Genomic DNA, 21,976 nt, shown 5'->3' with positions numbered 1-21,976 from the left:
CAAAGCTGCTCTGTCTGCAGAAGCCAGAAGACACAAGAGTTGTCCTTTCATCAGCCTCTATTCCCTGTGGCCACCACCTAAAACCATCTCCCTGGACTTCGTACTAACAAACCCAGAGTTCTGGCTAACCTCAAACTAGCATTCAAAGCCCTCCAGATAGATTAGATAGATTAGATAGATAGGTAGATAGATAGATAGATTTATTTTGAGATGGAGTCTCGCTCTGTCGTCCAAGGCTGGAGTGCAGTGGCGCCATCTCAACTCACTGTAACCTCTGCCTCCTGAGTTAAAGCGATTCTTGTGCCTCAGCCTCCGGAGTAGCTAGGATTACAAGCATGCACCACCACACCCCACTAATTTTTGTATTTTTAGTAGAGACGGGGTTTCACCATGTTGGCCAGGCTGGTCTGAAACTCCCGACCTCCAATGATCCACCCACCTCGGCCTCCCAAAGTGCTGGGATTACAGGCGTGAGACGCCGCACCTGGCCTGAAACCCTCCAGATTAAAGATGACTGCAACTTCTCCCAGTGCATGCCCCTCCATCTCACCCCTCTGTCCTAAGATAAAGTACACTGAACTTAAGGTAATTTCCAAAACTGTCATTTTACTAGTTCCATGCACCTGCTCAAATATCTTTTGAATATCTATCTATAGGGTCAGCCCAATCTCTTCAGTCTGGGCCTCCCCATCTTGCCCACTCCAGCCACCATCCTCATTCTCTCACTCACAGGAAGCCTCTCCCAGATAATTCCATGCTCAGCCTCCCTCAGCACTAGCTCTGAGCACTGGAAGAACTTGTGGCTGACATGACTGGGGACACGTGGATCTATTCTCTTGAATTGGTTCTCAGTTGTTTCTTGTATGTCAGTCTTATCTCTTCACAAAAATTTCACCCTCCTACAAAGTCATCAAAAAGATCTTCCTCTTGATCAAGAAGAAAGCACCTGGACTTTGGAACTGGAGATTTGAATTAACCTGGCTGTACCACTTACTGGTTGTTACCAATTATCATTTTGAACCTGATCTCTCAGAATCGCTGTGAAAAGGAAATTATTAATGAAGATAATGATGCCATGGGCAGAATGAGTTTATGTATTTGTTTTCTGTCTCCCATCACACAATGCCCAACACAGTGGCAGACATACAGTTAGTGATTAATAATTTCTTCATTACAGGCCAGGCGTGGTGGCTCATGCCTGTAATCCCAGCACTTTGGGAGGCCAAGGCGGGTGGATCATGTGGTCAGGAGTTTGAGACCAGCCTAGCCAACATGGTGAATCCCCGTCTCTACTAAAGATACAAAAAATTAGCCGGGCGTGGTGGCGCACACCTGTAATCCCAGCTACTTGGGAGGCTGAGGCAGGAGAATCACTTAAACCCAGGATGTGGAGTTTGCCGTGAGTCAAGATCGTGCCACTGCATGCCAGCCTGGGCAAAAGGACAAGACTCCAACTCAAAAATAAATAAATAAATAAATAAATAAATAAATAAATAAATAAATAAATAAATATTATTTCTTCATTATGTCCCACCATATACTAAGAACCTGCTGTGGACAAGTTTGTCCCTGTGGGAACTAAAAAGATGTAGCTCTGCTCCTTGAGCTTTCTAATTTTTTTTTTTTTTTTTTTTTTGAGATGGAGTCTCGCTCTGTTGCCCAGGCTGGAGTGCAGTGGTGTGATCTCAGCTCACTGCAAGCTCCGCCTCCCGGGTTCATGCCATTCTCCTACCTCAGCCTCCTGAGTAGCTGGGACTACAGGCACCTGCCACCAAGCCCGGCTAATTTTTTGTATTTCTAGTAGAGACAGGGTTTCACCATGTTAGCCAGGCTGGTCTCGACCTCCTGACCACGTGATCCGCCCACCTTGGCCTCCCAAAGTGCTGGGATTACAGGCGTGAGCCACCGTGCCCGGCCTTTTTCTTTTTTTTTTGAGATGGCATCTCGCCCTGTCACCCAGGCTGGAGTGCAATGACGCGATCTCAGCTCACTGCAACCTCCACCTCCCAGGTTCAAGCAATTCTCCTGCCTCAGCCTCCTGAGTAGCTGGGATTACAGGCATGCACCACCAGACCGGGCTAATTTTTGTATCTTTAGTAAAGACAGGGTTTCACCATCTTGGCCAGGCTGGTCTTGAACTCTTGACCTTGTGATCCGCCCACTCCGGCCTCCCAAAGTGCTGGGATTACAGGCGTGAGCCATTGCACCCGGCCCGACCTTTGTAATTTTGTTGATGACTATAATTTCAAGACTTCAAAAAGCCAGGTCTAGCAGAACAGGAACTAAGTGTTTCAGGGAAATGACACTTAAGAATGTCTGCCAAGGTGATGCAAGGTCCCACCGTGCTCTTATCCAGAAAGCTAATGGGCTGCTTTAATGGAGCTCTCAGTGGCTAATAATGAAGGTTACAAACAGGCTGTTTTGAAAGCCCTTGAAATAAAGTGGACAAAAGAGTTCCCAGGGGAAACACTGTCTTGTCTTTTCCTGCTAGATGAAATCAATGAGCCCACATTATTGAAAATCCAGGAAGTACTAGGGCCTGGGGTCTGGGAAGCTGAAAAGCACAGCAAATGGGCTGTGTGGTTGGCAGAGTTAGATTTGAAACACCTGCCCCAGTGCAGACAGGAGCTGCGCAGCATACCTGTGGAAACGTGTTGCTCTTGCATTGAGGACATTTTCCTGGTGGCGCCATCGCCAGAGTCTATTCCATGTGTGGAAGGCAGCAGGCAGGGCTCTCTGCTGGAAATGACCATCTGCTCTGGCCTGTAGCAGCTAAAGTAAAACAATGAATAACCCTTGTACTTAACTTTTTTTTTTAAACATGACTTTTCAGGGTAACACTCTTGTGGGAGGATTGCTTCCTATATAACAAAAATGAGAAAAAGATGAAAATCATTATTATCTTTGCCAATATGCTAGGTGAAAAATGAAATAGGATAGGTGAAAAAATTTTCACTTAACCATTGGTTAAACATTTCTACACACACACACACACACACACACACACACACACTCACTCTCTTCCCCATGGCTTAGGTGTTCATACCCATTACCTGTTTCCCTGTCTGTTAACATTCGACTCAGTGATATGTATGGGGTTTTTGAACCTAAACAATTTATTAGTCCTTTGTCATGTGTTATAAATCTAAATATTTCCCCACCCCATATCTTTTGATTTTGTTTATAGTGTTTATCATACACATTAATGTAATTATAAAAGTCTACTATTTTACTGATACATCAGTAGGAAGAAAGACAATGGACATAAGAATATACCGTATATGCCTCCATGATCCAAAACTTTGGGGGAAAAACATATATGCATGTATAGATGTTTTATGTTTGTTTTTGTTTTTGTTTTTTTTGAGACAGAGTCTCGCTCTGTCACCAGGCTGGAGTGCAGTGGCGCAGTCCCAGCTCACTGCAACATCCGCCTCCTGCGTTCAAGTGATTCTCCTGCCTCAGCCTCCCGAGTAGCTGGGACTACAGGCATGCGCCACCACGTCCAGCTAATTTTTGTATTTTTAGTAGAGACAGGGTTTCACTATGTTGGCCAGAATGGTCTTGATCTCTTGACCTTACAATCTGCCTGCCTCAGCCTCCCAAAGTGCTGGGATTACAGGCATGAGCCACTGTGCCTGGCCCAAATGTGTAGAGGTTTTAAACATGGCTGCAAATTATTTGATCCTCCTTCATTGAGAAGTGATCTATGTTCCCTCCCCTTGAATCTGGCTGGGATAGTGACTGCTCTGACCAATAGAGCATGGTAAAAGTGGCACTATGTGAGTTCTGAGGTAATATAAAGAGTCACAGAGCTTCTGACTTGTTCACTGGAACACTCATTTTGAAGCTCTGATAGCTGACTACCCCAAGGCCACCGTGCTGTAAGGAAGCCCAAGCCTCACAGAGAGGTCATATACAGGTTCTTTGGTTAACATTCCCAGTTGAGCTCAGTCTTTGAGTCATTCTAATCCAGGATCTAGATGTGTGTGAAGAAAACTTCTAGATGATTCTAACCCCTTGCCATTAGAATCTTTTCAGTTGAGGCTGATCTTGGAGCAGAAACCAACCATTCCCATTATGTCCTGTCTCAATCTTCGATAATCCATAAAGCATAATAGAATGGTTGTTGTCTTATACCACTGAGTTTGGGGTGATTTTTTACATAGCAATAGATAATTGGATCAGTATGCATATGTATGTGTATGTGAATAGACAGGTACATACACTCCTACCCAAACAGAGGAAGAGAGATACCAGGCTTACCCATCAAATGTCATGAATGGTTTTATTTTTTCTTCTTTATGTCTTTTTATACTTCCTAAATTTTCTATAATATCTACACATTGCTTTTCTATTTTTTATTATGGGAATTTTCAAATGTAAACAAAAGTAGAAGCCAACAGTATAATGAATACCCATGACCCTACCATCAAGCTTCAACAGTTAGCAAACATTCGCCATTCTGCAAAGAGCCATCCTTTGGTATTTGTGGGGGACTGGTTCCAGGGCAACTCTCAGATACCAAAATCCATGGATACTCAAGTATCTTATATAAAATGGTATAGCAGGCCGGGTGCAGTGGCTCATGCCTGTAATCCCAGCACTTTGGGAGTCTGAGGCAGGCAAAGCTTGGGAGTTTGAGACCAGCCTGGGTAACATGGTGGCACCCCACCTCTACAAAAAAAAAAAAAAAAAAAAAACACAAACATTAGCTGGGCATGGTGGCTTGCACCTGTAGTCCCAGCTACTTGGGAGGCTGAGGCAGGAGAATCGCTTGAACCTGGGGAGAGTGAGGCTGCAGTGAGCCAAGATCATGCCACTGTACTCCAGCCTGGGTGACAAAGTGAGACCTGTCTCAAAAACAAAATAAAACAAAACAAAAAAACCAAATAAATTGGCATCTGCATATAACCTACGCAATCCTCCTGTATACATCTCTAGATTACTTATAATACCCAATACAATGTCAATGCTATGTAAATAGTTGTTATGCTATATTGTTTATATATTGTTTAGGGACTAATGACAAGAAAAAAAGGTCTGAATATGTTCAGTACAGACACAACTATTCTTTTTTTCTCTGAATATTTTTTATCCATGGTTGGTTGAATCTATGGATGTGGAACCCACAGATACAGAGGGCTGACTGTATGTTACTTTTTAAAAAGGAAGAAACCCACAAAAAATAATATTTTTATCTTGTCTAAGAATAGAAAGATCTGATGTGCTCCTGGGATACCTATACCAAGAGGTGATATTCAGATCGTGAGCTAAAGGTTTAGGAATGACTAAGCAGTGCTCTTCCCATTTTTCAGACCCGCTATACCTTTGAAAGCAGGCCATGCTAGATCAGTGTGAGAGATGAAAACGCTGACCCCGGACTGTCCGCCAGTGTTGGGCCCCTGTGTCAAGGGGAGTGCTCGTTTTCCAGGAAGGAAATAAAAGAGACCCTCTGCTCTCCACCTTGAATAAATACAACCTTTCAACTCTGACACTCAGTCTTTTTCTGAAAGGCTTTCCTGCATTCTGGTGAACTTGTATTACAAGAACTTAAGATAACAAGTGGCAATGTCTTTTCAAAGCCAGTAACATAACCCAAAGGCATGTCAAAGAATGCAGTGACTCTAGCATTTCTTAAGTGTGGGAGGCAAGAGTGACGCAAAAAGAGGCCATGCCCTGTAGCATCCAAGCTCTATCAACTGAGATCATCCTTGGAAAAAAACTCTGAAGAGATCAACAGCAGTTCATTTGTTGGTCTGTGCATTAATGCATCCAAATATTAGCACATATCCCATGCCAAGCACTGTGGGCTAAGGAGGCAAAAGGGACAGGCTGTACTCTAAAGGACTTCACAGGCTGTGGGGAAAGAGAAGCCAGTGAACAACTACAAGATGAATGTTCTGATAAAGCTCTGCCTCCGGGGTAGAGGTGGAGGTGGACTGGCCTGGGGGAGGAGGTGACATCTGAGCTGGAAGGGAGTGTGAAATCGAGAACTGGAGGTACAAAGAGAAGCAGGAGGGCACAGAGGACCTTTAGGGAACCACTGGCAGCTTAACTGGTCAGAGTGCAGTTGTGAAGGAACAGAGTGGTAACAGGAAAGGGGAGAGAAATAGACAGGGACCAGCTCCCAAAGGAGTTTGTAGGCCTTGCTAAAAATTTGGATTCTATCCCCAAACTATAGGGAATTAGCTAACTGAACCCTTTCCCACTGAGTGTAAACACGGCCTTGAAATCCTTCTCACTTCAACATCCCAGACAGGTACTCCCAGTCACACTTATTTGTCACCCTGGTGCTAAAGTATGAGCCCTGGGAGAGCAGGAATTTTATTGACTTTATATCACAGTTGTATCCTCAGTGCTTAGTGCAGTGTCTGAGGCACAGCAGTTGCTCAATAAGCATTTCTTAAATGGAACTGAATCTATCTTTCCCAGCCTGCCTTTACTTATTTGTGGTCCTGACCTCACATCCTCCACCCCCGGGAGACATGTGTCTCACACTGTTTAGCACTGGGATGCAGCACTTATGCTCTGCACCTCTCCCTGTACCTCTTGCAGGTCCCACTGGGTGAAGGGCTGGGTAACTCAGAGACTAAATGAATTTGAGTAAAGATGTGAATGGCTGATAAGAGCTCAGTACTTTCAGAGAGAACTTGTATTTTCATAGCAGATAAGAAATGGGAGTTATGCAGACTTTCTGATATCAGAGGTGGGAACTGGAAGAAATGACTGAGCTTTTTCAACACCCTGTCTTCCAAAGCAGAATGACAAGACTTCTTGGCATAGGTCTTTTCCAAGAATCTTTCCAAAGCAAATGGGTCCAAGAATGTAAGCCAGTAGAGCTATCTGCTAAAAAGTACTCCATACCTGCTTGTACCGCCTCTTCCGAGTATACTGTAGCCACAATTTGATACACTTGCACAGCAGTGCTATCCTGAAACAAAAGGAAGAATACCTTCAGGTTTCAGGTTTTTAAAACTTTGTTTTAAGGCAGGTAAATTGGGGTACAGTTACTTCCTGTGAGTTAAAGGCACCCCATGGGCTTACTACTTTCATTCTAGGAGAGACGGCAATAAGAGCCTGATACCAAATATAAAATTTGTCAACCTCTGATTTTGGACTGTGGATTGCCTAAAATGTTGACAACTTTCTTGTAAAACCTAATTAGACCACCAAAAGCACAGTAGCTCTGGAATTTAGGAAATATGTGTGAAATCTCCTAGACATCCTGAACTTTCTGGTTTCATGGCCAAACTCTGGGGGTCCACGACGTGTTGCCTCTCACACTAGGTTTTGTAAACCAGGGTTTGGAATAATAATATGCCTTGATAACTCTAAATGAGTCAGTTAATTATTGGGATTCTCACTAACTCATTAAAAAATGCATCAAAATTGGACCTAAACTATGCAAATTAAGTTGATTATACTGTGGGGAGAGGAAAAAAGAGGACGGCAAAGAAAGGAAGGACATATTGAACATTTCTGGCAGCAAGAAAGTTTATACGTAGTGTTTCCCTCTGAGGAGTAAGATCTTACTCTTACTTGTAGGGAGGGGGCCAGGCAACTTTGTTTTTCCCTTTATACTTTCCACCCTATACATTCTGAGTTTTCCTCACAGAAATGTAGTGTTTTTATTTATTTATTTTAACTGAATGACTAGCCCTAAAATATTGAGGACATTCCCTGCACACTTTAAGACTGAGTCACAAATGTCCCTGACCCTTCTCTTTAACACTAGCAATGCATGAATTCTAACTTGTGAACATATTGATGCCTGTAGGACCAAGGCAGTGAGCGACCAGGCACATACTTCAGACTATGGTGGCCAAGAACCAATGCAAATATGCTCATCCTATCTCCCATCTGATCAGCCAAAAACCCCAATTCAGGAACAAATGGTTTACAGCAGGACCTCCACCCCAGCAGGCCTTTCTGAATCTGCCACACTAACGCATAGAAGGGCAAGCGATTACTCCTGGAAAACAGTAAGTCAGAGGCACAAAGTCCCTGAGAGCCAGGGATGAAGCCAGAGTCCCTACCTGTAGTGGTCCCAGGCAGCATGCAGTAAGGGGAGCTGCTCTCTTTCCTTTTTCTGCTCAATCTGAGACCACCAGAGGTTCCAGAACCTGTGCAGCAGCTAAAGCAAGGTAGGAAGAAGATGGAAATTTACTGAGATGAAAGGTAAAACAGTGAATCCTTACTCCAACAGACTGTGAGCTCCCCCAAAGCAGGAATTACCTCAGGAGCAGCCAACACACAGTGGGCATACAAATTAATGAGGGCTGAACTATAGAGCTATTCTGGGCCAACATAAAAGGCAAAAAGATGGTTCTTCCAGTCTACGGAAATCTAGATGAAGAAGCTATTCCTAATCTCACAGAAGACAATGACTTTTTGAAAGCCATTTTAGAAATGAAAACTGATTTTATTGCATATTCCCACCTATGAAGTAGTCTTGCATAAATGTTTAACTTCAATCTAAACAAGCCCTTAGATGTAACGATTATAAGAACCATGCAGACTAAAGGAAAATTAAATGATATAAATGATATCAACAGGAAACAATCAGATAAATCAATAACATAAAACATTGGGCTGGGCGCAGTAGCTCACACCTGTAATCCCAGCACTTTCGGAGGCCAAGGTGGGCGGATCACTTGAGTTCTCAGAAGTTTGAGACCAGCCTGACCAACATGGAGAAACCCTGTCTCTACTAAAAATACAAAATTAGCCGGACGTGGTGGCGCATGCCTGTAAACCCAGCTACTTGGGAGGCTGAGGCAGGAGAATCGCTTAAACCCGGGAGGTGGAGGTTGCAGTGAGCCGAGATGGCACCATTGCACTCCAGCCTGGGCAACAAGAGTGAAACTCCATCTCAAAACAACAACAAAAAAACCCCACAAAAACATTATACAAGGCTAGGCATGGTGGTGTGCACCTGTAGTCCTAGCTCCTCAGGAGGCTGAGGCAGGATATTCTCTTGAGCCCAGGAGGATGAGGCTACAATGAGCTATGATCACACCACTGCACTCTAGCCTGGATGACAGAGTGAGACCCTGTCTCTAATAATAATAATTATAATAATAAATAAATTGTATAAACAAAATAATTGGCCTGTCCTTTTTTCAAAAAAGGCAGTCATTTAAAAAAGTATACATCATGCTAAGTGAAATAAGCCAGCTGCAAAAGGACAAATACTATATGATTCCACCTATGAGGTCTCTAGAATAATCTAATTTATAGAGACAGAAAGTAGAATGGTGGTTTCCAGGGGCTGAGGAAAGAGGAAATGGGTACAGAGTTTCAATTTTGCAAGATGAAAAAGTTCTAGAGATGAATAGTGATGATGATTGCACAATGTGGATGTACATGTCACTGAACTGTACACTTAAAAATGGTTAAGGTGATAAAGTTTAAGTGATGTATCTTTTACCACAATTTAAAAATATAATAGGCCGGGTGTCGTGGCTCACGCCTGTAATCCCAACACTTTGAGAGGCCGAGGTGGGAGGCTCACCAAAGGTCAGGAGTTTGAGACCAGCCTGGCCAACATGGTGAAACCCCATCTCTACTAAAAATACAAAAATTGGCCAGGCGTGATGGTGTGCATCTGTAGTCCCAGCTACCTGGGAGGCTGAGGCAGGAGAATAGCTTGAACCCGGAAGGTGGAGGTTGCAGTGAGCCAAGATCAAGCTACTGCACTCCAGCCTGGGCGAGAACGAGACCCGATTTCAAAAAAAAAAAAAATTATATATATATATATATAATATATTTATCAAAAACGTAATAAAGAACTGTGGTTGGGGGAAGGAAAGTTCTAGATTAAAAGCTTTAAGAGATATAATAACAAAATCCATTTCTGCTAAAAATCAATCAGAAAAGAACCAAATGGAGTTAGTGATCCTTAACTGCATTCTGGTTTGTAAAAAGCAGCTACAAATAAGACATTTTTAAGACAACTATGGAAATTTGAATGTTGACTGGATATTAATGTTAGGCAATCACTGTTACTTTTCTTAGGGATGATAATGACATTGTTGTTACATAAGAAAATGTCTTTGAGTGACGCATGCTGAAATATTTAGGTGCAAAGTGTTGTGATGTCTATAATTTACTTTGAAATTATTCAGCAAAAAACAATGAAGCAAATATAGCAAATATTAACAATTACTATATCCAGGTAGTGACTATATAGAGGCTTATTATACTATTTTTTTCTATTTTTCTGTATGTTTAAACATTTTTCATAAAACAGTAACAGGGAAAAAAATCCTACACCAAGAAATGAAATCTTCAAGTAGAGACAATATTTGTTGGCATCAAGTAAACAAACCATTGTTTTATAATGGACTTACAATGGAAGTGAATAGACTTACAATAGAAACACAACCAAAGCCTCCTATAATGCAAGATTTAAAGTGTATTTGGGGCCAGGCATGGTGGCTCATGTCTGTAATCCCAGCACTTTGGGAGGCCGAGGCAGGTGGATTGCTTGAGGCCAGAAGTTTGCGACCAACCCAGCCAAAACGGGGAAAAACCCGTCTCTACTAAAAATACAAAAAAATTAGCTGGGCTTGGTGGCACACACCTGTGATCCCAGCTACTTGGGAGGCTGAGACATGAGAATCACTTGAACTTGGGAGGCGGAGGTTGCAGTGAGTTGAGATCGCACCACTGCAGCTGCACACCAGCCTGGGCAACAGAGCAAGACCCTGTCTCAAAAAAAAAAACAAAAAAACAACAAAAACTGTATTTGGGCTGGGTGCGGTGGCTCACACCTGTAATCCCAGCACTTTGAGAGGCTAAGGTGGGCAGATCACTTGAGCCCAGGAGTTTGAGATCAGCCTAGGCAACATAGTAGGACCCAGTCTACAAAAAAATACAAAAATTAGCTGGGTGTGGTGGCTTACAGCTGTAGTCCCAACTACTTGGGAGGCTGAGGCAGGAGGATCACTTGAACCTGCAGTGACCTATTGCACTACAGTCTGGGTGATAGAACAAGACCCTGCCTCTAAATAAGTAAAGAAAAAAAGAAAATGTATTTGTATCACTATATCCCCAGGTCAGGGTTAAAATCCACAGTCCCTGAACTTTGAGTCAACTATCCATTTCTTGGCAAAGAGATAAAAAAATGGGATCAAACAAGTTTTTCTATCAGCAGGCATGGATTACCAAAGAAAATGCAAACTAAAGAGGCCGAGCCTGGTGGCTCACGCCTGTAATCCCAGCACTTTGGGAGGCTGAGGCGGGTGGATCATCTGAAGTCAGGAGTTCGAGACCAGCCTAGCCAACATGGTGAAATCTTGTCTCTGCTACAAATACAAAAATTAGGTAGGTGTAGTGGTGCATGCCTGTAATCCCAGCTACTCAGGAGGCTGAGGCAGGAGAATTGCTTGAACCCGGGAGGCGGAGGTTGCAGTGAGCTGAGATCGTGCCACTGTACTCCAGCCTGGGCAATAGAGAAAGACTCTGTCTCCAAAAAAAAAAAAAAAAAAAAGGAAAGAAAGAAAGAAAATGCAAACTAAGGTTTTAGAGTTGACAGTCTGGACAAATCTTGAAGCACAAAAGTTTTTTTAAAAAGAGTTCTGCTTAATTTGGCAAGACTGAAAAAAGAGCGAGAGAGAATGGCTATCAGAAGAGGTCCTTTGATACAGAAGACAACCCTCACCGTGACACCATGCTGCTGGTGAGCAAGATTCCTTCTTATTTGCTGGAGATGGGCGTGGGTCACATTGTCTTTTAGGGCCCTAAAGCAAAAATACTGTGCAAAGAAAGGACACAACTGATTACAAGGACTGGAATCAGTAGAGTCTGTAAACTAAGAGTAGATGAAGGCAGACAGTGCCTCAAATCAGAGGGGAGAAGCTTGGTCACAGCTTCTCATACCTGTTCCATCTCCCTGAGTGTTTCTCTGCTTTGAGATTCAACTGGGAGCCTAACACAAGCCAGCCTGCACAGCAGGCACTTAATAAATATTTGCTGAACCCTCCCTGCTGTCCATCTATACTGCACAAGAACAAACACACCCACACCAGGAGAGAACCCCATGACCCACATGACAATTCTACAGACCAAGGTAAACATCAACTGTTGCCTCTCAGAAAAAGACAGACTTTTTGTCTGTGGTGGTTTTTGTGTTTTTTTTGTTTTTTTTGTTTTTTTACCATGTGGGCTCAGTGCGTACATTTGTATGATTATAAATGCAGTGCTGCTAAAATGGAAGAAGGAATCTTTAGTGAAAGGAAGGGTTGGGGCTGGGCCAGGATGGACCTGGATCCAGCTCCATCAATAATGCCTAAAAGGCCAGGTGCAGTGGCTCACACCTGTAATCCCAACACTTTAGGATGCTGAGGCAGGAGGACTGCTTGAGCACAGGAGTTCAAGAGCAGCCTGGCCAACAGAAGGAGACTCTGTCTGTATAAAAAACTAAAAAATTAGGCCAGGCGTGGTGGCTCACGCCTGTAATCCCAGCACTTTGGGAGGCCGAGGCGGGCAGATCACGAGATCAGGAGATCGAGACCATCTTGGCTAACATGGTGAAACCCCGTCTCTACTAAACATACAAAAAATTAGCTGGGTGTGGTGGCGGGCACCTGTAGTCCCAGCTACTCGGGAGGCTGAGGCAGGAGAATGGCGTGAACCCCGGAGGCGGATCTTGCAGTGAGCCAAGATAGCGCCACTGCAGCCTGGGTGACACAGCGAGACTCCGTCTCAAAAAAAAAAAAATCTAAAAAATTAGTTGGGCATGGTGGCATGTGCCTGTGGTCCCAGCTACCTGGGAGGCTGAGGTGGAAGGATCATGTGAGTCCAGGAGTTCAAGGCTGCAGCAAGCTACGATTGTAACACTGCACTCCAGCCTGGGTGACAGAGGAGACCCTATCTCTAATAATAATAGTAATGATAATACTAATGCCTCAACACTGGGTATGGTGGCACATGCCTATAGTCCCAGCTACTCAGGAGGCTGAGGTGGTAGGATTGCTTGAGCCCAGAAGTTTGAATCTAGCCTGGACAACATAGTGAGACTGCATCTCTAAAAAATAATAATAATGCCTCACAAATTGGCTAAGCAAAGCTGATTTGCCCATATTTCCCCATGCCTTAGGCTTCAATTTTCTGAGACAGAAGTGAAGATATCAGACTGGATTAGGGGTTTTTGTACTGTGCTTTGTGGAGCCCCACAGGCTCCTGAAAACATATGAAGACCACCTCGTGTAGCAAGGGAAGGGAATAGTAGCAGGTAGAACAGGGACTGACTCCCTGACATGCTTCAACCACAGCATGGCTACTTTGACCTATTTTATAGGTGAGGCTTCCGCCACTCAAAAGCGGTTTTCCCATGTAAAAAAAGCTCAGGACTAAATAATCTCTGAGGTTCCTTTGCAGCTTCATACCCCTCTGACCCTACACCATTAGCACCTGTAATCCAAAATGAAAAGAGGGACACCCACAATGAAAGGAGGGCTTCATGACCAAAACTCACCCACAGCTGACCGCATTTAATGAAGGTGACAGGAGTCAGGGTCCCCCAAGAGTGGATACCCAAGCAAGGCTGCCGAGTGGAGCCATGCCAGGATGCAGGGCTCTTACCAGCTGGCTGTGCCTGTGGTGCTCTTCTGCCATCTCAAACTGGGCAGCTTCTTCTGCACACAGCAGCATGTCTGCCAGGAAGTGAAGGCCTCCAGTCCCAACAAGGTTCTGGCCCCTACACAGTACATTCTCAGCAAGCCACCTGAAGGGCCGTGGCTATCGGGGATAACACACGTGCCAGGTGGGCTGAGGTCCACCTCTGTCTACTCCTGATGACCCAGGGAAGCAGTGGGCAAAGGGAAACCCTGTCAGTTACTGATCAAACATCTGGTCTTGCATTCCACCCCTTGAATGCCCATGAGATGAGAAGCAAAAAATACCTGAGATAAACTGCTACCAACTTCAGTAAACATTTAGAAATCACCATATCTAAAGCAGAATCTGCTCCTTTTTCTATAGTCTCTGTTTTGGCATCACAATCCAGTTAGATGTTTGAGCTAAAAACCTTGGAGTTATTTTCAAACCTTTTCTCCTCCCACTCTCATCTAATCAGTCGCCAAGTCCATCTGCTCCCTTCCTAAATCTCTTGGCTCTCTCCATCCCCTTCTGCTCTTCTGTCCCCACCCCCAACACCCTGCAGTTCATCCGACTCGTCCCTCACATCTCTTACATAGACTGATAAGTGAGCCTCCTCCCATAACTGGTCTCCCACCAGTGCTAGCCTCTCTCCGCTAATCCAGAATTATCCTTTCCAAAGCACAAATCTGACTGCATTTCTTTTCTTTTTTAAGAGACTGGGTCTCACTCTGTCACCCAGGCTGCAGGGCAAGGGTGCCATCATAGTTCACTGTAGCCTCAAACTCCTGAGTTCAAGCGATCCTCCCAAAGCACTTGGATTACAGGTGTGAGCCACTGCCCCCAGCCTCTTCTCTTCTTAAAAACCCCTGATGCCGGGTGTGATGGTGTGTGCCTGTAGTTTCACCTACTTCATAGGCTGAGGAGGGAGAACTGCTTAAGCCCAGGAGTTCAAGACTGTAGTAAGCTACCACTGCGCCTGTGAAAGCCACTGCACTCCAGCCTGGGCAACATGTGACCCTGTCTCTAAATTTTTAAAAGTTAAAAAACCTCCAGAGGTTCCTGCATCTACCTTCCCACCATCCATACCTCTACAGCCCACTAGATTCTTGAATGCTTTTCCTCACTGAAATGCCTTTTCCAACCTTCTGCAGTCTTCCCCTAAGACATCAACCTTCCCAACTTCTCATCTCCTATGACTTAAATTCTGCACAAACATTACCTCCTTGACTGAATCTCCACAGTCGCTCTCAAATAACTTGATACAAATCTTTATGATAGGAATTATCATGCCATATTTAAAGACACATTTTCATGTCTATTTCTCCCACTAGACAATGAACTATCATTAGTCTGAGCTTCCTCATATCCCAGAATTTAAGCAGGAATTTATACAAAGCAAGACTTTGATGAACAAATAAAATGTGTGGATGAACATCCTAGGCAGTCCAAATTCTCACACTTGGGCACATAGTATGGTAGGGGTAGTGATTAAGAATATGGCTGGGTGCGATGGCTCAGGCCTGTAATCACAGCACTTTGGGAGGCCGAGGAGGGCAGATCACCTGAGGTCATCAGGAGTTTGAGACCAGCCTGACCAACATGGAGAAACCCTGTCTCTACTAAAAATACAAAAAAATTAGCCGGGCATGGTGGTGCATGCCTGTAATCCCAGCTACTCGTGGGGCTGAGGCTGGAGAATCGCTAGAACCTGGAGACAGAGGTTGTGGTGAGCCAAGATTGGGCCATTGCACTCCAGCCTGGGCTACAAGAGTGAAACTCCATCTCAAAAAAAAAAAAAAAAGGGAAAAAAAAGAGTATGTACACAGGGCTGGACATGGTGGCTCACGCCGGTAATCCCACTACTTTAAGAGGCCGAGGCAAGTGGATCACTTTGGGTCAGGAGTTCGAGACCAGCCTGGCCAACATGGAGAAACTCCATGTCTACTAAAAGCACAAAAATTAGCTGGGCGTGGTGGTGGCCACCTGTAATCCCAGCTACTCAGGAGGCTGAGACAGGAGAATCACTTGAACCTGGGAGGCAGGGGTTGCAGTAAGCTGAGATGGCACCACTGCAATCCAGCCTGGGTGAGAGCGAGACTCTGTCTCAAAAAAAAAAAAACAAAGAAAGAAAGAGGCTGGGTATGCTGGCTCATGCCTGTAATCCCAGCACTTTAGGAGGCTGAGAGGCTGAGGTAGGTGGATCACCTGAAGTCAAGAGTTGGAGACCAGCCTGGCCAACATGGCGAAACGCTGTCTCTACTAAAAATACAAAAATTAGCCAGGCGTGGTGGCACATGCCTGTAATCCCAGCTACTCGGGAGGCTAAGGCAGGAGAATCGCTTGAACCTGGGAGGCGGAGATTGCAGTGAGCCGAGATTGTGCCACTGCACTCCAGCCTGGGTGACAGAGCAAGACTCCATCTCAAAAAAAAAAAAAAAAAAAAAATATGTATACAGGAGTTAAAGGCCTAGGTTTTGAAAATCTTGACTCTGCCAATGACCTGTGACTTTAGAATACACTCAGCTCCTCTGAATCTCTTTCCTCGTCTGTAAAATGGCAATAGTGGCACCTACTCCACAGCGTTGCTATGAGGATGAAGAGGATGATGCATAATGTCTGCTACACAGTAAAAGCGCAATAAATGGAAACTATGATCACGGTGATGCTCTCACCAAGAAAAAGATAGTGGTGGCTATTTCCACCACCTAGTGGGTAGAGAAAAGCACTTAAATTGTAACACCAAAAAATGTGAATCAGGAAAGTGGGATTACCTCTGAGGGAAAAGAAAAAGAATGCAGTCAGGGAGGAGCAGATAGGTGTGCTAGGAAGGTTCTATTTTGAAAGTTGGGTGATAATATATAGTTGTTCATTTTATTATTTTTAAACTATATATAAGCACTCTTTTTATACACAATTCCAATTAAACAAAAAATTTTAAGACTGTCAACAGAGATAAGGCTGTTTTAAATTGTTTGGCAATTGTTTCCCATGTATCTTATGATTCGTTTCACATGCTGCTGAGCTCATGCTGTCCTGGCTGAGGCAATGGACAGCCTCAGTATCTGAAAGGATACAGTGTTTCCAGCGAGTAAAGGCGCGCCGCAGGGCCATCTTCCTGGCCAGTTTCTCCACCTGGGCATGGTGGGCGTACAAGCTCTCCCTCCGCTCCCAGGCCTGCTGCCAGTCACAGAAGTGTATCTGGAGCACAGTGACATGATGGAATCGCTCAGCCATCTCTGCAACAGAGAAATAACTTAAGTGCTGCTCCCCTAAGGTTAGAAGATGAGCTGGAAACATCTTTAAGACAAGCTGAACCCCACGATTGGCAGAGAGCAGGGGTTCAAGGCCACACACACACACACACACACACACACACACACACACACACTCTTATAAGCTTTTTTTTTTTCTTTGAGTTGGACTCTCGCTCTGTTGCCCAGGCTGGAGTGCAGTGGCGCAATCTCGGCTCACTGCAACCTATGCCTCCCAGCTTCAAGTGATTCTCCTGCCTCAGCCTCCCAAGTTGCTAGAATTACAGGCATGCGCCACCACCCCTGGCTGATTTTTCTGCATTTTTAGTAGAGACGGGGTTTCACCATGTTAGCCAAGCTGGTCTCGAACTCCTGACCTCAAGTGATCCGCCCGCCTCAGCCTCCCACAGTGCTGGGATTACAGACATGAGCTACCGCGCCCGGCCAAAATACAAGTTTTTTAAACCTTGAAAGGTCATTAGGAATCCCTGAGCTACATCTCCTCTCTCCAAGGAAAGAGAAAAGGTCTGTGATTTTAGGGAGGAGGATGCTATAAAATCAGTTACATCAAAGGGCTGAGGCTTCTGGTTAGATACTGATGAACAGAAATGATAACTGTTGCTTTCAAAAAGGACTGTTTTACTTTTGCTTCTAAACAAATGTCTCCTGGATAGGACTTAGAGATTGAGTCAACGACATACAATTCAGTTGCCATGCTGGCATAGGCTTTTTTGAGCTTTCAGCCAACCTGATCCTGGCTGCCAGCTTCATCTCCTTTTAATGCTAGTCAGATAATGGTCTGATGAGCTAGGGCCCGGGAAGGGGATGGGAATCAGACCTGGAATTTGAATGCTGTAATTGGAGGCAGGCATTAGTCTATAGCTTATCATACTAAACAGCTTAATGCCTTCACATTCCAGGACTGGGCAACTGGACTGTTGGTCTGGGGTCACTATCCTCCAATGAACACATTCAAACTCTCCCAAGAGACAGTGTTGGCAGCGTAAGAGATTTCTGCAGGGATGTTTGGGCAAACGCCAGAGACCCTTAACCCAGTGTCTAGCATAGTGCTTGACTTACTTCGGTATAAAATCAATAAACTTAAGTTAGAAAGTGTACCAATGTTCACATTTCTATGTATTATTACTTCTGAATCTAATTGGGAAACAAAACCATATAAACAGTATCCAAAAAACTCAACATCAAAATCACATGCATTTGCATAACTGGAGACAAACAGAAACTATCCAAATATCTATTAACAGGAGAATGGCTAAGTATATTAAGGTAAGCCATCCTATAAAATATGAATAGTTGTTAAAAAATAACATTTACGACAAATACTTAAGATGTAGGAAAGTGTTGATTAACTGTGTGGAAAAAAGCAAGACACAAAACCATAGGTTATCAACATATTAATCAAAATAATTACAATACTTATAGCAAAATGAAAACCCTATTTAGATAAAAAATACACAGAAGAGGCCGGGTGCAGTGGCTCACGCCTGTAATCCCAGCACTTTGGGAGGCCGAGGCAGGCGGATCACCTGAGGTCAGGAGTTTGAGACTAGCCTGGCCAACGTTGTGAAACCCCGTCTTTACTAAAAATACAAAAATTAGCTGGGCAAGGTGGTGGGCACCTGTGATCCCAACTACTCGGGAGGCTGAGGCAGGAGAATCACCTGAACCCAGGAGGCGGAGGTTGCAGTGAGCCACTGCACTCCAGCCTGGGCGACAAGAGCGAAACTCCATCTCAAAAAAAAAAAAAAAAAAAAACTATAGATAGCTAGATAGATATAGATATAGATATAGATATAGATATATAAATAAAAGAAAAAGCCAAAGAGAAATAAATGTGACTCAAGGATGATGTATTTTCCTCCTTAATCTCCTTTCGCCAAAATTTCTGGAGTAGCACCATTATATTACTTCTTAGTACAGTACCACTGGCAGCAGGAGAGTGGAAATTGTGACCAGATCCTCTATCTCGAGAGCCTGGAGCTTCCTACTCACCATTCTGCTGTCGCTTCACTCTGCGGACTTGCAGGTATTCAAGCCAGGCTTTTAGAAATCTCCGCTTTTGCCAGTGCTGATGATGTTTCACTGCAGAGACAACCTTCTGTTTCTCCTTCTGGACATACAGGAGCTGTTCCTGCCACTGTGACCAAGCCTGAAAACCAGAAAAGAGGCAATAGTCAAAGGAAAGGCAGGAAAACAGGGTGAAGTACAGGTGGAGAGGGAAAAGAGAAAGGCACACACGCTGGAAAGGCTGAAATTAGAAACAAGGAAGTGGCAATCCCCCCTAGCAGGATCATAAGCTATGGGACTGTAGGGTAAAAGGGTCTTTAAGAGGGACATTTTGCTTTCAAAAGTAATTTTTTTCTGGATTAAAAAAAAGAAGAAAATCAACAAGCAGATGCCGGGTGCAGTGGCTCATGCCTGTAATCCCAGCACTTTGGGAGGCCGAGGCGGGCAGATCACCTGAGGTTAGGAGTTTGAGACCAGCCTGCCCAACATGGAGAAACTCCGTCTCTACTAAAAATACAAAAAATTAGCTGGGCGTGATGGCGGGTGCCTATAATCCCAGCTACTCAGGAGGCTGAGGTAGGAGAACCACTTGAACCCAGGAGGCAGAGGTTGCAGTGAGCTGAGATCACACCACTGCACTCCAGCCTGGGCGACAAGAGCGACCAACTCAAAACAAAAACAAAAACAAGCAGACAAGGAGCAGAAACAATCCGAGGGGTGATATAATTAATTCAGATTGGGGATAAGTGAGGGTCTGCCTTTTCTTCCAAAGTCAGAGAAAGCCTACTGTAAAGTGGTCCTTTTTCAGGCAGATTAGTTCCAGGGATGTCTATCTATAGAAGCTAAGGGGTCTACAAGGGTCTATAAATGCACACCCTTAGATCAGTGATAATCTAATCTAAGACGACTTATCCTAATCTGAAGACAACTTAGACAAAGACTTCATATCTTTTCTTCAACCTGTCGCACCTCTCCTTTCCCTCCTCTCAACTGAATACCATCGTTCCCATTTCACTAAGAAAATAAAAGCAATCAAAAGAAAATTTCCTTAAGGTCCACCATGTTTAACTACCCACCTGCCCATGGGCTCTGTCTTCTCTCTTTCCTGCTACTCTGGATAAACCGTCCATGCTCCCACCAAAGTCAGTCCCCTCCCAACCTGTCCCGCTCTGGCTACATCTCATCTTCCCAAGTTTACTGCCTTGGCAGTTCCCCTCTTATGAATCATCAGTTTTCATTCTCTATAGATTTTTGAAATCAGCATATCAATGTGCTATTACTTTTCCTATCCTAAAAAAATCTCTTCAGGATGTAACAACTAAAAGCAATGGGTGACCTTTGATTAGACTATGAAAGTGCAAATAGCAACAATATACAGTTTTAATATGAACTGCATGTTATATATTATCATATCAATATTAAATTTCTTGGAATATAATAATGATATTATGGTTATGTGGGAGACTGTCCTTTTTAGGAGATACACTTTAAGATAAACTTTATGTCTACAATTTTAGAGCAGCTCAGACAAAATAAATGTATTTATATACTTAAAGAAAGCAAATGTGGCAAGATGTTAACAGTGGGTTGGCAGGGCAGGGTGGCTCATGCCTGTCATCTCAGCACTTTCGGAGGCGAAGGCAGGAGGATTGCTTGAGCTCAGGAGTTTCAGACCAGCCTGGGAAACATGGTGAAACTCTGTAGTCCCAGCTACTTGGGAGGCTGAGGTGGGAGGATCGCTTGAGCCTGGTAGGTTGAGGCTGCAGTGAGCAGTGATCATACCACTGCACTCTAGTCTGAGCAAAAGAGTGAGACCCTGTCTCAAAAAAACCAAACCAAACCAAACCAAAAAACCACAATGGGTTAAACTAGGTGAAACACATACAGCATCTACCTTTTCTATTATTTGGTGTTTGTCAGAAATAAAAAGTTGTGGGGGGAAGATTGCTGTCACAAAAATACTTTCTGAAGGGAATAAACCAGTGATTCTTAAACAAACAAAGCAACACCCCTCTCTAGACTCTAGACAACATTGTGCCATCCAGCTAACACTTTGGTTCTTTCTGTTTCAAGCTCCTCAAAAGAGCTATTTTCTAATCTCTCTGTCTCCCAGGCAGGCTTTCTTGAGCCCACTCCCACAGGCTTACTGAATGAAACTACTCTTATCAAGTGCATCGGCAATCTCCACGTTGCTCAATCCAAAGGTCAGATTTTGGTCCTCACCTCCCTTGACCTGCCAGAAGCGTCTGACAAAGCCTTCCTCCTTCCTTCACCTGGCTTTTGGGATGTGTCCCTGCTTTGTTCCTGTTGCTGACTCCCACCTCTGTGCACCTTGCAGGCTCAGCCCTGGAACCTCTCATCTAGCTACACTCACTTCCTTCATTTTTTCACCCACCCTAATAGCTTTTTTTAAAAAAAGAGATGGGGGCTCTCTATGTTGCCCAGGCTGGTCTTGAACTCCTGGGCTCAAGCAATCCTCCTGCCTCAGCCTCCCAAAGTGCTGGGATTTACAGGCATGAGCCACCACACCCCGCTCACTCTAGTAACTTTACATACCATCTGCCTACTGAGAACTCCTGAATTTCCCAAATGTACCTCCTATCCTGGCCCCATCCTCAATATTCCACACATATATCCCAATATCCCACTGCCTCCTTAACATATCTTCCTGTGGATATTCAAAAGGCCTATCAGGCTGAAGATACAGAGTCCAGAATTGGGCTCCTCCTCATCTCTTCCCACAAACCTGCTTCTCCTGCAGTCTTTCCTATTTCAGTAAATGGCACTCCATTGTTCCAACTGCTTAGGCCAAAACTTGGAAGTCATCTTGGACTCTAAAACTTCATATCTCATCCATATATCTTTTAAAGATGTCGGTTACATCTTTAAAAGATATTGAGAATCCAACCAACGTCTTCTTATCATCTTTGTGGAAAATCTCACCTGGAATTTTGTAATAGCTTCTTACCTGTTCTCCCTGTTTATATCCTTGATCATCTCTTTCTTATTTATTTATTTATTTATTTATTGACAGAGTCTCACTCTGTCACTCAGACTGCCAGACTGAAGTGCAATGGCAAGAATATGGA

The 21,976-nt window shown here is 44.1% G+C and overlaps 1 protein-coding gene across 50 annotated transcripts in view; it reads right to left on the bottom strand.

Annotated features, from left to right (window-relative positions):
- Positions 1–21,976, bottom strand: part of SFI1 (SFI1 centrin binding protein) — a 121,230-nt gene that overhangs the window by 21,388 nt on the left and 77,866 nt on the right. For 42 of the 50 annotated variants that reach the window (XM_063722866.1, XM_063722888.1, XM_024240037.3 and 39 more), the window contains 7 exons: positions 18,873–19,029; positions 16,683–16,844; positions 13,591–13,661; positions 11,669–11,761; positions 8,040–8,137; positions 6,868–6,934; positions 2,642–2,772 (listed from right to left, as the gene is read on the bottom strand). In XM_063722866.1, coding sequence (XP_063578936.1) covers positions 2,642–2,772; positions 6,868–6,934; positions 8,040–8,137; positions 11,669–11,761; positions 13,591–13,661; positions 16,683–16,844; positions 18,873–19,029 — 779 coding nt within the window. The remainder of the gene's footprint in view (positions 1–2,641; positions 2,773–6,867; positions 6,935–8,039; positions 8,138–11,668; positions 11,762–13,590; positions 13,662–16,682; positions 16,845–18,872; positions 19,030–21,976) is intronic. The other 8 variants (XM_063722893.1, XM_063722891.1, XM_063722894.1 and 5 more) reach the window with 1 other exon arrangement.

The sequence above is a fragment of the Pongo abelii genome, chromosome 23 (assembly GCF_028885655.2).
Source record: "Pongo abelii isolate AG06213 chromosome 23, NHGRI_mPonAbe1-v2.0_pri, whole genome shotgun sequence".
Classification (NCBI taxonomy): Eukaryota; Metazoa; Chordata; class Mammalia; order Primates; family Hominidae; genus Pongo; species Pongo abelii.
The sequence above is the reverse complement of the archived record's forward strand: the minus strand, read 5'-3'. Positions and strand labels throughout refer to the sequence as shown.